The sequence below is a fragment of the Caretta caretta genome, chromosome 22 (genome assembly GCF_965140235.1).
Source record: "Caretta caretta isolate rCarCar2 chromosome 22, rCarCar1.hap1, whole genome shotgun sequence".
NCBI lineage: Eukaryota > Metazoa > Chordata > Testudines > Cheloniidae > Caretta > Caretta caretta.
Window position 1 is genome coordinate 16,368,765 of NC_134227.1, and position 15,113 is coordinate 16,383,877.

Below are 15,113 nucleotides of genomic sequence, written 5' to 3' on the forward strand. Positions count from 1 at the left end.
AGCTGCTTTCAACTACCTGAAAGGGAGTCCAAAGAGCATGGAGCTAGGCTGTTCTCAGTGGTGGCAGATGACAGAACAAGGAGTAATGGTCTCAAGTTGCAGTGGAGGAGGTTTAGGTTGGATATTAGGAAAAACTTTTTCACTAGGAGGGGGGTGAAACACTGGAATGCGTTGCCGAGGGAGGTGGTGGAATCTCCTTCCTTAGAAGTTTTTAAGGTCAGGCTTGACAAAGCCCTGGCTGGGATGGTTTAGTTGGGGATTGGTCCTGCTTTGAGCAGGGGGTTGGACTAGATGATCTCCTGAGCTCCCTTCCAACTCTGATATTCTATGATTCTATAGATGCAGGATCAAGCCTTTAAACTCGGGCTTCACTGATGTAACATGATGGATTTTAGCTACACTGGACTTTATCACAAGGCTAGCACAAGGCCCCAGTCACCTGCTATAACAACTAGACAACATTCCCTCCCCTCTTGCTTCTCTAAGATAGCGATCAGTTCTCAGTAACGCATTATTTTGTCAGATCTGATAATGGGAGATTAGTGACAGATTATCTTTAATTTTAACAACTCTTGCTGTTGTCAGATTCTTCCCTTCCCTGCTGGCATACTGTAATTGACTGCCTCCTCCTCCTCTGGCATGACAGATGATTTGACCCTTCTTGTAGCATAACACTGAGGCTAAATACATCGATATGTCAAGGTTATTCCCACTCCATGCTGTGCTTGGTACTGACTCCCTTGATGGTATGGTAATGGCATTAATTGACTCCCCACAATGCTCAGTGCTTCTGAAGTTTAATGTACTGGAAGATTACTAGGATCCTCAGATCTTTTCTCTCTCCAATGCAGATGCCAAGGAAATGTTAATCATATACATATATATGATTTTTATATACATATATACGTTTCTTTATATAAATAAAGAACCACCAATAAAATCTCTTCAATACTCCTCAAAAAACGATCAGATACCCTATCCAGAACTGGGGAAGACGGCCTTGTGATTAAGACCCTGAGGATATGTTTACATAGTCTGTGGCAGCGAGCCTCCCAACCTGGGTTGACAGACTCAGGCGTGTGGGACTCACTCTACCGTGCTAAAAATAGGGCTTTGACATTGGTTATCAGGCTGGGGCTCGGCTCTGAGGCCCACCCCCTATCCTAGGCTTCAGAGCCCGAGAGCCACCCTGAGTTGCAGCGTCTACATAGCTACATAGAGCGAGTCCCACACGCCTGAGTCTGTTGGCCCAGGCTGGGAGGCTTGCTGCCACGGGCTGTATAGATGTACCTGACTAGGCAAAGACTCAGGAGAGCTGGGTTCAACGTCTGGCTCTGCTATAGACTCCCTGTGTGGCCTCGGGCAAGCCACTTAACCTAGTTTCCCCCTCTGTAAAATGGGGATAATTGCCCTTCCTTTGTCTGTCTTGTCTATTTAGATTGTAAGCTCTTTTAGGCAGGGACTCTGTTACCAGGCATACACACAGTACCTACCATACCTCTGTTAGGGCCTCAAGGCATTACTGTGATACAAATAATGTGTATCCAGACAGGGCAGCTGAACCTGTGAAGAATAAGACAGCAGCCTTGGCTGCATCCCTCCCTAAACTCCCTGGGAAGACAAGGTCTCTAGACTTTGCTGCCCCACAAAGGAGTTATCGGAATGTGCGATACCCTCACAGATTTATCATCTCCATAGAAAATGGCCGCCAGCTAACATAAGATGAGCATGGTGTGCCAGTCCCACTCCTTCAATCCCTTAAACTCCCATGGTTGACAGGGATTGGCACAAGTGAGCCTGAGCTCCCAATCCCTTAAAGCACAAGGTGGCAAAACACCACTCAAACAAGAAAAGGAGTACTTTCATTACGTGCCTTTTCTGCAGCTCCCCGCAGGCCTAAGCAGCAGGTGATGCCAGGGAGAGATGACATGGTGAGACCATTCTGTAATCACTTGACGCAACAAGCCCTCCCCCCCCCCCCCCCCATCTTCACCCCTGCAACTAGGGTCCAGGGTAAAGCTGGCTCTGAATATGAATGCCTTAATACAACTAGACACCTCCAGCACGATGAAGGTGGATTTCTTCTGAGCTCTGATTAGCAAGCAGTGTCCTGCTGAGCTCATTTCTCACATACCCCCAACACACACACTCCTCATGCCCGAGAAAGAGAGTTTGCATTTGAAGAGCCTTGTCGATGCTAACAGGTAGGGGAGGTTTCCGACAGGAGACATAATTAGGCACTTGGCAAACAGCTCCTTATCAGCCCAAAGAGAAATGGGGATTAGAATCTCTTGCAGAACAGAAACTTGGAGGTAGCTGCACAAATCTGCCAGGCCTGCTGCTGCTAAAGGATGCTGGAAGACCCCTCTTGCAGGACAATGAGCTCACAGCCACTGAATGCCTAGCATGCTCAGAGGGGCTGGCAGCTAACACACGGAGGGTCGCCTATTAAACCTGCATGACTAACAGACACACGTGACAAACCTGTGGGTCTCCCTGGCCCACTTCCCAGCTGGGGAGACCCTCCCTCAGCCCACTCCCCAGCTAATGTGACCATCCTTGGCGCAATCCCAGACCACCGCCTAGCCAGGGTTCCCCCTGCCTACTCTCCCCTTGGGGCAACCCCTGCCCACTCCCCAGTCAGGGCAACATTCTCTCCCCCTGGCCAGGGTGACAACCCCCATGCCCAGCTCATTCCCAGGGCCTCTTAGACCCGTTCCTTAGCTGGGGCAATAACCTCCAGGAGTTGTCCACTGAGGGCCTAATCTTTTGCTAAGAGCCTCCCATGAGGTGCTGAGTACCATCAGACCATAAGGAAGTCCATGGGAGACAAGGGCACTCATTCCTTTGCAGAATCAGGCCCAGAACCCACACCAGAGGCTGGGGTGGGGGGGAGGTGGGGAGGAGCACAGGTCCTGAGGCAGCTGCTTAGCTATTTACATGCTAAAAGAGCTTGATGGGTTGAAGTGGCTGTAATTGTAGAGGGTCTCTGATCTGTCAGCTCATCTGCATCTCATCAGCATACCAATTATGCAACCTCCTGCCATCCCCACCACTCTGTGTTTAAGGCATGGAAGCCTTTTTGCACACAACTGGATAATTGGACACACCCACACAAGGAGGGAACGTGGTGTCTCATGGAGGTGAGGCTGTGGAGATTGGTGGGTTCTAACCCCAGTCTTGCCATTAATTCCCCATCCAAATTTTCTTCCCCTCCTAGGGATCACCTGCAAGTTACACATACCCCATCTTCCCCCTTTTAAAGTGCCAAATCCCAGTCCCCAGGGTTTAATCTAAACCCCAGAGAGATGCTACTATGCTTTTTAAAAGATGGGAAGGGGAGAGAAAGCAAAAAGAAATGTACAAAGTCAGCCCCTGCCAGATCCCAGACACATGCTAATGAGCTTCTGCCTTATCAGGCATCTTGTGAACAGAGGGCTCTTCGTACAGCTGAGGAAACAGTTCCACAAGTTAAACTAAATATGGAAAAGCGTTCAGTGCATTACACAAATATATTAAAAGTTAAACACTTAAAGCCCTGGCTCTCCTGCCCAAAAGCAACGAGGAGTTTGAAAATCTGAGAGTCTCTAATTTGTTTGCTAGCAGAAATCTGGATCAGCTTCAACTTCTGGTGAATTTTCTCTCAAAGCTCATGAGCTGGAAGCCCCTGTGGCTGAAAGTGACAGACATGGGCAGAGAGCATGAGCCTGTTAAAAAGGCAACAAGGATGCTTCAAACAACTCTAGACAGAAGTCAGCTAATTTGACCCTTGGGAGCAGTTTGTCTCCAGGACACAAGTGTTTGCTCCTGAGTGGTGGGTTTAGTTAAATGATTTCTAACTATTCATTTATTTATTCAATATATAATAATATGGGAATTTCTCCCACGATTGGCTGAGAAGAGGAAAACTGGCGAATAAGCAGCAGCCCACTAGAGCTATTCTAATCTCAAAGCATTATACTAGTGCTGGGGCTTGAGGGCCCTTGATTCCCACTTGAAAACACTGACAACTAAAGGCGTGCTCAGCACCTTGCAGGATCCAGCAGTGGATTTCAGAAACCTGGATCGGCACCTCCTACTTTGGGTGAGAAGTACCCAGCTGAGCAGGAACTGGGCTTCATGGTTGGAGGCGGTCCAGATGAATTGGTGAGGCGGTGGGATGTTTCATCTTGGAGGAAGGTCAAAGATTCAGGAGTGGGCAGGAGACATGTTTTGGGGGCCTGAAAGGGAGAGCCTGAGCATGGGGCAGGTAGGGTATAAGAGCCTGCTTGGAGGGCTCGTAACTTGGGTGGACCTGGGCCCTGTTTAGCCTTAATCCGCCCTCTAGGCATTGGCCTGACCCCCAGGTAAGAGGTGCAGGTTGGGGCTGCCTCCTCTAGCTCAGAGGTAGAGGCCCAGCTGAGGAATTATGCCGCCACTGGAATACAAACCAGCATTGTGCAGAATAAAGTCAACTGGACAGACTTTTGACAAGGAATGATTTATTTAAGGCCACCAAACATTCTGACCAGGCAGCCGACACCAGCAGGGCTTTCCATTGTCCAGGTGCCTTGTCAGCATAACCTGTAGTAACTGATCACCTCTCGCTGGTGGGCTGTTTGCAAAGTTTAACTCCAATGGGAGATGTGGGATACTTCTGAAAAGCAGGCCACATACTTAGCTGCCTATGGTGCATAACCTGCAGTAGAAAAGGTTGCCCTTTTCTGGCTCCACATATTGCTCCCAGTAAACTGGGATTTTCAAGAATGTACTGGTTCTTCGAGGCTCTGATGGGATCCTTCATGAATCCCATTCGCTTTGTGCTGTGCTATCAGACTCCCCACATTGCACGTTCCAGGTACGTTGCTTGGTTGGGATTGGTCACATTAGTCACACGGCACCATCTCTGTTTCTGGATGGGTGTGCTTAGCAGACAATGGCAGTGAACAGAAGTAATTCAGGTCAAAATTTGGTCTGTACAATCCTTACTTCTGGTGAGGGTTTGTGAGATAGAAGAACCCTAGAATGGATTACCTAGGGAGGTGGTGGAATCTCCTTCCTTAGAGGTTTTCAAGATCAGGCTTGACAAAGCCCTGGCTGGGATGATTTAGTTGGGGATTGGTCCTGCTTTGAGCAGGGGGTTGGACTAGATGACCTCCTGAGGTCCCTTCCCACCCTGGTATTCTATGATTCTAACCTTCCAGGGTGAAGGTTGCAGGACTGGCCATTAGGGAAAAGCAAGGCAAAGCATTTTGCTACTTGTAAACCAAGCAAGCTTGATCTGGCATCAAACAGGGAACCCCGGGATGCCTCTTATCCAGTCACTGCTCTTCATGCAGAATTGCTCTTCACCCCTTGAGATTGTATCGCGGCAGCATGTTTAAACACTGTCATCTGCAGACAGACAGACCCTGGGTGTGTGAACCATGCGACTGGACCATTTCCCAGGTTTGTTCAACAAATAAAATGTTCTTTTGCGTCCTGGAAAATGAGTCTCCCTCCAAACCCGAAAAGAGAGACAATCTCTTTTATTGGACCAGCTTCCATTGGCGACAGAGACGAGTTTTTGAGCTCCACAGAGCTCTCTAATATCCTGCGACCAAGACGGCGACATCACCATTCCAAACCCTAAAAGTGATTGCGCGCTGGCGGCAAAATCTTTGTCGTGTCAGGCATTCTCCAGGAGCTGGAACACAGCTGTGAGGCGAGCAGGGGCTTCCGTGCACTCAAAACTTCACTGCAGAGCTCTCGGCAAAACACAGATTCAGAAGGATCTGCATATTTATGGCAAAACTCTCCCTCGCATTTAAAATGTATTACAAAAATATAGCAAGCAGGTTGGGTTTTAAAGCCATGTCTCTCCCCGGCTCCCGCCTAATGGCTACTCTCGTTAGCGCAGGCGGGTTTGCATCTGTCACTTTTGTTCATAACAAGTGGGTTAAGGAAAATGGCTAAAAAGGGCCCTGATGCTGTAAGAGATCTCTCTGCCGGAAGTGACAGCCCGTTTCCCTGCTCACTCAGAGGTAGCTGAAGACAGAGCTGTCACATGCCAGAGGTAGAAACTGGCAGGCAACATTCCAGCCGAGGCTGAAAGTAGCTGCTGCCAGGTCCCATGCAGAGCCGGGTAAGATGTCGTTGCTTTTGTTCTGTGATGAGGCACTTCCAGCTGGCAAACATCTGGAGAAGGGGCGGTCTCTGAGACAAGGGTTCTTGCCACTGGGCTGATCTGTAACTTCCCAGTGAGCTGCCCAGATAGGAATATTAAAGATGAGACCCCCGTTCCAAGGCTCCTTAGTCTGCTTCATAGGTCAGGGTTGCTTTCTCCTGGAAAACACAACCTCCATGGAGCGGCTTCATCCACTCCTACAGAGCCTGGGCCAAGTTCCAAGCTGGTGTAAGCAGGTTCAGCTCCATCAACTTCAACACCTGAATTTGGCACCTGGCTTCCACCACTGCACTCCTCTCTGCCCCACCAGACAATCTTGCCATTGTGGGACCCTTCTCCTCTGAAGCGCTTGCCATGTGGCACAGCCTCCCTCTGGAATCTCTCCATCTCCTTGCAAACCTCAGCTAAAATCCCTCTTTCCTCTCCGGGCTCTCTCCAAAATAAACAGGCACTTCTTTATTATTTATTAAAAATAGATAGGTTTGAAATAGAGGCAGTGTGACCTAGTGGCTAGGGCACTGGACTGAGAACCAGGTTCTATTCCTGGATCTGCCACTGGCCTGCTGGGTGATGTTGAGCAGTCACGTCCCCTCGTTGTGCCTCAGTTTCCCCATCTATATTATGGGGATAATATATCTCATTTGCAAAGCGCTTTGAGATCTACTGTTGTAAGGTTTCTTGCACCCTCACTAGACACATCTGGTGCTGGCCATTGGAGACAGAGTACTCTGCTAAACGGACCATGGGTCTGATCCAATCTGGCAATTCCCATGTTCTTAATATGGTGAGGTAAGTCACCTCCACCCTTTCCCATTTTATCTACCTGCCAAAGTTAAAACGACAAGAATACCAATGTGGGAAAGAGAACAGAAATGAGCAAAAGAGACGGGCTGAGGAACTAGTTCAACCATGAATGAATGAAGTGGTGGGTTCCTGCTCCGCTGCAGAACCCAGAGGTCCATAAAGAGAACCGCAGAGACACCATACTGAACCTCTGTAGATGGCAGGAAATACACCAGTACCCCTAGTCACCACTGAGAGCAGCAAATGCACAGAGTCTGGTGCATCTCATTGCTCCACTACCCCTTGGATCTTGCAATGACTCTGCAACCAAAGGGTCTGGTGTGAAGTCCCTTTGGGGAATCTCTACACTGCAACTGGGACAGCATGTCTTGGCATTCCTGAGCTAGCAGCGTGGCTGTGCTCAGGTATGCCTGCGTATGCTGCAGCTGTGCCTCCCACCTGCTGTGCAGATGCAGCTGTATCAGTGCCTGGACAGGGAAGGAATCTCACTGGCCAGTTTCTCCCTCTGCCAGCTTTGGGCTGCAGCAATCGAAAGGCCGACTCTGCAAGAGACAGAGTGGCATCAGGTGACCACCATGAATGAGACTGCGAGAGAGTGAGCCATGGTTGAGCGAGGGCCGCTGAACAACAACAGCAGAGGAGGCGGGGATGAACGAGCACTGTGCTGCAACCGCAAGAGAGTGAACGAAGGGCAGACAGGTGTCAATGCAAGAGCATTAGAGAATAAGGCGCTTTCAATATGCCAAGGACTAACCACTTAATGGGCTGTGGAGGGTGCAGATGTCTCATGCGCAGCGCAAATTCTATAATTCAATCAAAAAAAGTCACTATGAGCTGGAAGGATGAAATCCCTCTTGCAGAAAAGGAAGCAAGCATGGATCAGTGCTCCAGGTGATTCGGATTCTGGTAACTCCACCGATACACACTGATCAGTTAGTCTGCTGGGAGCCTTTCCTGGTGCACTAACCAGCCTCTGCTCAGGCTGAAACGAGACCCCTTTTGCTCTGCATTTGCCTGGTTATCCTCCATCTCCAAGAGAGTCCAGCCAGTGGGGAGGTGCTGAGTGGGGGGGGGTGGGGTGGAATTCACCTGCAGCTGGTAGGAATCACCTCCTCTCTGGGGCCACTCTTAAGCCACCCTTGCCCAGGTGCCCATTAAAACTCACTGGCCAAAATGTACATCTGATGAAGTGAGCTGTAGCTCACGAAAGCTCATGCTCAAATAAATTGGTTAGTCTCTAAGGTGCCACAAGTACTCCTTTTCTTTTTGGCCAAAATGGTTTGCCTAAAGTTAGGCTCCTAAATCCTTACTGAGGCCCATAAATAGAAGTGACCTGATTTTCAAAGGTGCAGCTTTCCTGCAGCTCACAGTGACTCCAGTGGGATTTGTGGGTGCTCAGCACTTCTGAAAGCCTGGATGCTTATATAGGCACCCAGATTTGAAAACTAATGTAAGTCAGGCTGTGCCCCAACAGAAGGGGAGGGTTGTACAAGCAATACACAGGGAGAAGAAGAGTAGCTAGCCGCCATCACCAATACCGAAAGAGGTGCAGGGTAAGGAGGAAAACAAACAACCGGAGGGATTGGCAAGCAGTTTCAGGTGATGATTATTACAACTAGTCAGGAACCAGAATGCCTATTCCACAGGAAATTCTGATATTTGTGGGAGGGGAAAAAGATCTTTCCAAATCGGAACAAAATTTCAAAATTTCCCACAAAAGGAAAATTCCCCAAAGCTTTGTTTGACTCAGTCGGAATCACTGAAACATTTTGTTTCAATGTTATCGTTTTGATTCATTTTATTTAGTCGACTTTCATAGTCCAGTTTTCCAGTTCAAATCGACTTTTCGTTTTGACAGTTTTAAATACATAAAAATGGCCAAAATCAGAAACGACATGTTTCTATTGACCCAAACCAAACAAATGTTCAGATTTTTGATTCGCAAACATTTTGGAGACACTTATTTTTCATCCTGATTTGGAAGGGGGAAAATTTTGACATCTTGAACATTTTCACAGGATAGGAAAACCATTTCCCAGCCTGCTCTAATAACAGGGCCTTTTCTTGGTTTAGCTGATGTCTTTTGACAATGGGTTTAACTTAAACTGAAAAAAAAAGCGCCACTCATATAGGAAAATAAGAGGGTCTACACAGTGGGTAAAGCCAGTACAACTATACCTGTGTAACTGCTAAAACTTTCTCATGTAACTTTCCCCCAAATCATTTAGGGATAGGTTTAAGATGACTTGAAATAAACCACTCTTAATCTGAAATAAGTGTGTCCACAAAGCAGTTTGCAACAGTTTAAACCAGTTGCAAGTCTGTGTGCAAACATGGCCTTTGTGTGGATGTGTATCCAGGACATGCTTTGTAGGCACTGAATCTTATCTTCTTGGAGAGAGGGCTGCTGTCACACTGGAGCTGATGCTGGGTGTTGCTAGTCATGCTGGAGAGATGCTCCCTTAAGGTGGTAATTTAAAATGCTTAGAGATGTCTTGGGGTGGTCTCTTAACAAAGGGGAACATAGGGTTTCACTGTAAACTTCCTTCCAAACCATGAACAATGAGAGAGCTGCAGCTAAAAACTGCATTGGGGTTGTTCTTTGCTAAGGGTCAGGTCATGCAAGGCAAGGAGTACTCTCCACTCCCATTGACTTTAGGGGGAGTGGAGGTGGGGACAGGGTCTCAGCACCTCCCAGGAGGCACTCAGCACCTGGCAGGTTCAGACCCTAGGAAGATGCCTGCAGGGCCAATCTTACCTGTCTGAAGCCATTTCGTGTGTACTGCAGGATTTTCAGGGCATAGTTCGACCGTTGACCTTTGCTGTTGAATTCGATGTGGCCGGTGAGACCTTCCAATTCTACCTGTCCAAGAGAGAGAGAGTTACAGCACCAAATTGAGATCATTCCCCCTTATAGTCTTGAACAGAGCCCACACATGGCAGCTGTTTACCCAGTTAGTAGGACAGAACTGTGGAGCTCTGACATCTATCCACGGGGGTGGAGTATCAACAGTATTGCCATGGGACAATTCTAATTGCTTTCAGAATCTGCCTGGAGTAGAAATGAGACAGAGAAGAGGGGAAAATATCCCAAAATAAAACAAAAGACTTGTAAGTTGCGAGGCTTCCAGAATTCCATTTCTCATGAAGGTTCCATTCATTACCCTTTTAGCCACTCCCCAGCCTGCCCTCCCCTGCACCCTTATTCCATCTCCATGGCCCCAAGGCTGCACATTGCTAGGTTGCAGAGGTGAGTATTTAATTGTGTCACATTGAAAGAAGCGGCTGGGGATTCTGTGGCAAACCGTGCCATGACATTGCACTGGATGGAGCCTGAGTTAACAGGGGGTCACGTTGCAAAGAGTCCCATGACGAGAGTCATATCCCACACAGCGGATTTAAATCCTGCTTAGTGCTGCTCAAGCACCTTATTAGCAGTGAGTACAAGTTAATGATACAAGAGCTGGGAGAAGCTCCGTCATTCTGGGGTTACGGGAGTTTGTGTGAACATTTGATTAGGGATGGGGCAATGAGGTGGTTTAAATCAGGAGTAGGTTAAGGTGTGTGTGTGTGTGTGTTGAGGGGGGAAGGGGTCAGATGTTGAGACCAAAGCCACATCAGTGAGTCTTTTACCATCTTGGGATGAAATCTCATGAGAGTAGCTGCTCTCATGAGATTTTAATTGCATCCAGAACAGAGCCAGAAAAAAATGTTCAAACTGGATACAAACTAGAACCAAAATACACACACCACATTCACTTCTGGGACTTCAAATTGAAACTCTCGAGGAATCTGAGGGGTTCAGACCTGGGGTTTTGTTTTGACCCATAGTTACTTTTGATCCATATGAGTTCACAACACCCTAAGTTCAGAAAAGTCCAAATCAACCACCCCTGCAGGAGAAACTCATCTACAATATCTGAGCTTCTCCTGGTTGCAAGGTGGGACCATAAATCAGCTCAAGTTCACTTGAAACTGGACCCAGGGAACATTCACAAAGCTTAGCCTGGCTTAATTTAAAAAGTTTGCTGAGCTTTGTGTTTGCCACAAAGCCTGAAAGTTGGTGAATTTCAAATAGTTCCTAGGCTGGCTTACAAACATTTCTCTCATGGCTTTCTCCTTCATTCCCAGCGCTACAGTCAAACAGGCTGGTATCCTGCACTTTGACTGCAGGGACATCATCTCACACACATTCAGATGTGCATGTCTTTTGCTCCTGGCAGTTGGGGGGTGGATACAGCTAAATCAGCAAACTTCAGTCACTTCTCACCATTCTCAGGTAGTTCATCAAGCTGGTGCCATGTTGCCAGATCTGTGCGGATCCACAGGACAGAGGTTTCACACCAATCTCCTGGCTCCGGTTTAACTCCTGCACCGCTGTCACCACGGCATAAACGGCATCAAACAACAAGGCAGAGGAGAGCTGTGGACAGGAGAGAGAGAGAGGTGGGAGCTCAGAGGAGCAGCACCAAAGGTTGGAAAATTAAATAAGACCCAACCTGCACTTAGCGAAGGAACAAATCCATTGTTTCTGCCATACGTGTGCACACAATTACACACACAGTGTAAAATAAATCTTTACGCACCCATACAGTACACCAGGGTAGAAGCTTACATCTGCTCATACACCATAGAGCAACTCCATTCAACACCATGCTACAGTTACCCTACCATATCTGTCATGCCTTGAGCTACCTCGCCTCGCATCCCACTCACGGTCTGAGCTGGGGTTAGTGAGAAGGAGCTAGACAAGGCATCTGAGCCAGATTGCCCAGTGCCCTGTGCCTTGGGCAGTCACTCATGCTTGCGCAAAGCAAGCATAAAATGCTACCATTCTGATTTGGTACACAACTAGATAAGTTTGTGGAGGATAGGTCCATCAATGACTATTAGCCAAGATGGTCAGGGAGGCAACTCTATGCTCTTGGTGTCCCTAAACCTCTGATGGCCAGAAGCTGGGAGTGGACGACAGGGGATGGATCACTGGATAATTGCCCTGTTCTGGTCATTCCCTCTGAAGCATCGGGCCCTAGCCGCTATCAGAAGACAGGATAGATGGAGCATTGGTCTCACCCAGTATGGCCTTTACGTTCTTCGGTGTGAGTCATTGCACAAAGGTAGGACAACGGAGAATCAGGCCCATAGACTCCTTTAATCATCATTCTCTTGGGGTCTCCATGTCATTCATTGTGGTAGGCGTAACTCATGTGGCCATTCTGGATTCAAGTCCATTCCTTGGACTTCCTCCGCCTCTTCTCAGGCTTATTACCTTACCCTCCACATCTCGGGTAGTTTCTTCTTACTGCTCTTCGCATCCTCGCTTTCCTCCCTTCTGCACTTATCCACCTCCCTTCCTTTCTTTGTCCTCCAGTCCCCACACTGGCCTCTTAATCCCTTTACCATAATGCTCTGGTCCCCTTTTCCACTGCCGGCCGTCCTTCTAAAGGAATTGCTGCTACAGGAGATTTCAGAATCCATATTGACTCTTTCCCCTTCGACCCACTTGCTTCTAATCACTTCTATTTACCATCTTGTCTCATGCAGAGCATTACTTTCCTCATGCACAATTGTTTCGATGTTTTTGATCTAGTTAACAACCAGTCATTTTCTATCTCCTCTTCATTGTTATGACTAAGATTTCACTTTCAATTATCGTCACTTCCTGACTGCATTGGCATTTGGTTGCCACATCTCGTTACTGTCAAAGTTCCATTTTCCTCCCTCCCTCTTCATAGAGTCTCCTCTCTACCATTGCAGCATCCAGCAACATATTTGCTCTTTAGCTTGTTGAGCCTTCTCCTCAACTTCCCCCGTATGTGGACATTTACAGTTCAACTATATCTATCGCTCAGGTTCCACCCAGATGCCTTGTCTAGCTCCTTCTCACTAACCCCGGCTCTGATCACATTTATTCTCTTCCCAGTCACCCTAATGGGGGACAGTCTTGTTATGTAGACCCTTTGGTTTCCTCTGCCTTACCTGTGTGTATAAAGTGAGCCAGATTTAACCCACTAGGCTTGATCCTACCCCTGCTGAAGTCAACAGCAAGAGTCCAGCTGACTTCAGTGGTCTGGTATCAGGCTGTTAATGAGCAACTCAGGGCTTTGCAGACACTATGAAAAACTAACATTACCACACTTAGTGCTATCAAACCCTGACCATCCGCTCTAATAATTCCAGTAATCCCCAATTTCCATCTCCCACCCCTCAACACCTCTCACATTTGTTCTATCAAGGTAGATGGAGCTCAGACAATTTGATGGTATTTCTGACATCATCCCATCTAATATGATGTCTGATTTTCTCCCTACTCTCGTCTGTGTATGTTCTGACACCACCCTCCTCACCACAGTATGTGCGCACTTTCCAGGAGCGCATCCAGTGACGTGAGTAGCAACCATCATGTGTGATTCGTACTCTCGGGATCGGATTGATCTCATCTGTAATAATGATGAACCCTGTTGTCGGTATCTGTTGCTGGAGGGCTTCAAAGCGCTCTCCAACTATGGATTAACTGAGCTTCAAGCCATGCCTGGCGAGTCGGTAAGTATCATTATCTCCACTGTGCAGAAGAGTAACCTGAGGCACAGAAGAGGATGAGTGACTTGCCCAAGGACACACGGGAGTTTGCGGCAGAGTTGGGAACAGAACCCAGTCATCCTGATCCCCAGTCCTCCTGTCTGAACCATCAGATAACATGCCGTCCCTCTCTGCCTATCCCTTTGTGTTCGGTGATAAGTCTTCCAGCTTTCTCCCTAAATAGTTACATCGTCTCTTAAGAATTCCCCTCCAGGGCTGCATTTTCCAGAGTTGTTAAAGGAGTGAATATATCCTCCCTCCTCACCCCATTGGCTCACGTCATCTCCTTGCACTCCAAGCTCCATTGCTTGTTACTGCAACTAGGAGTTCGCCATCCCCAGCTGGCTGGGTACTCAGGCTTCTGTTCAGCAAAGCACATATACACATGCTTAACTTCACTGGGACTTACAGGTGTGCTTTCCTGTCTCGGGGCCCTTATCAGTAGCGACAGGTCAAATTCTGACCTGGGGTAAGAAGATGCAGCTCCACTGTCATCGGATGTTTCTATCCCCTTACCCCAGCTCTGAAAACTGGCCCCAGTTGTCTCTGGTCGGGTTTTCATTTCCCTTCTCTTTGAGCAGCTAGTGATCTCTTATTAGCTACTAAGCAAGAGGCTTGTAGATCTTAGTGAAGCATTTGACATTATTGATTGGAATATTTTACACTTTAGCCTCAGACAATTTGCTGGTATTTCTGGCGTTACACTTCCCTTTTCCAACATGCCCTTATGGTTTGGTTTGCTGCCGGGGGTGACTTCTTCTGCTAAGGGCATCCTCCCCCATCCCCCAAGTCCTACACTTCCCTCTCTCTTTTCTCTACTTACAGCTTTCCTGGAAAGCACCCGATTTCCAGCTCTAACGCTGGGTATCAGGCCAGCCATTCCCTATCCACACAGGCTCAGAACTAGGAGTCGATGCCAGTTTCATGATTTGGAGGGGCCTGATTCAGGGCTTTTGAACCCTGAGGGACTGCAACATGCACAAAAAGATCCCAGCACCCCCCCCCCCCCAGACGTCTTCACCAGCTCCCCCCTTTATTTCAGGAACCTGCTTTTAAAGCCCACTATGGACTTGCCCTATCCAAAATCATGAACTGTGTTCTGCTCGAGTCCTCTCCTCGCTCCCTCTGGTCACTGAGTATCAGAATCCTCTCTGCCACTTCCACTTCTTCCCATTGCTGTTGGTGCAAGAGCCTTCTCCTCTGCTGCTTCTACCATTTGTAGCAGTCTTTTCTGTGTCTCGCTCTGGCTCATCAGCTCTCTGGCTCGTTTCAAATCTCAGCCAAACACAATATTGTCTCCCTTGCCTGTGCCTCCTAATTGCTATTTCCGTCTGCCATTATTTATTCGTAAACTCTGTTAGCTGTATTTAACTCAGTCAAGCAAATTGGGATATAGTTTGCATGGAAGACGCTTGTGCAAAATTAAGTTGCATTTCACTGTAGCACAGCTGCTAGCCGATTTTTTGGTTCTTCCAACCACCTGGTTTAAAACTCATTCACTTTGACTTCCCCAATCCCTCTCTCTCCTCCGCCCCTTATCAAATCTCCTCCTCCTCCTTTGTCAAGAGTCATTTAAAAAAAAGGC

At 47.8% G+C, this 15,113-nt stretch overlaps 1 protein-coding gene across 1 annotated transcript in view; it reads right to left on the minus strand.

The window, feature by feature from the left end:
- GRIK4 (glutamate ionotropic receptor kainate type subunit 4) overlaps positions 1-15,113 on the minus strand; it is a 304,635-nt gene that overhangs the window by 50,409 nt on the left and 239,113 nt on the right. Inside the window, 2 exon segments of the mRNA XM_048827667.2 lie at positions 9,708-9,812; positions 11,220-11,372. Coding sequence (XP_048683624.1) covers positions 9,708-9,812; positions 11,220-11,372 — 258 coding nt within the window.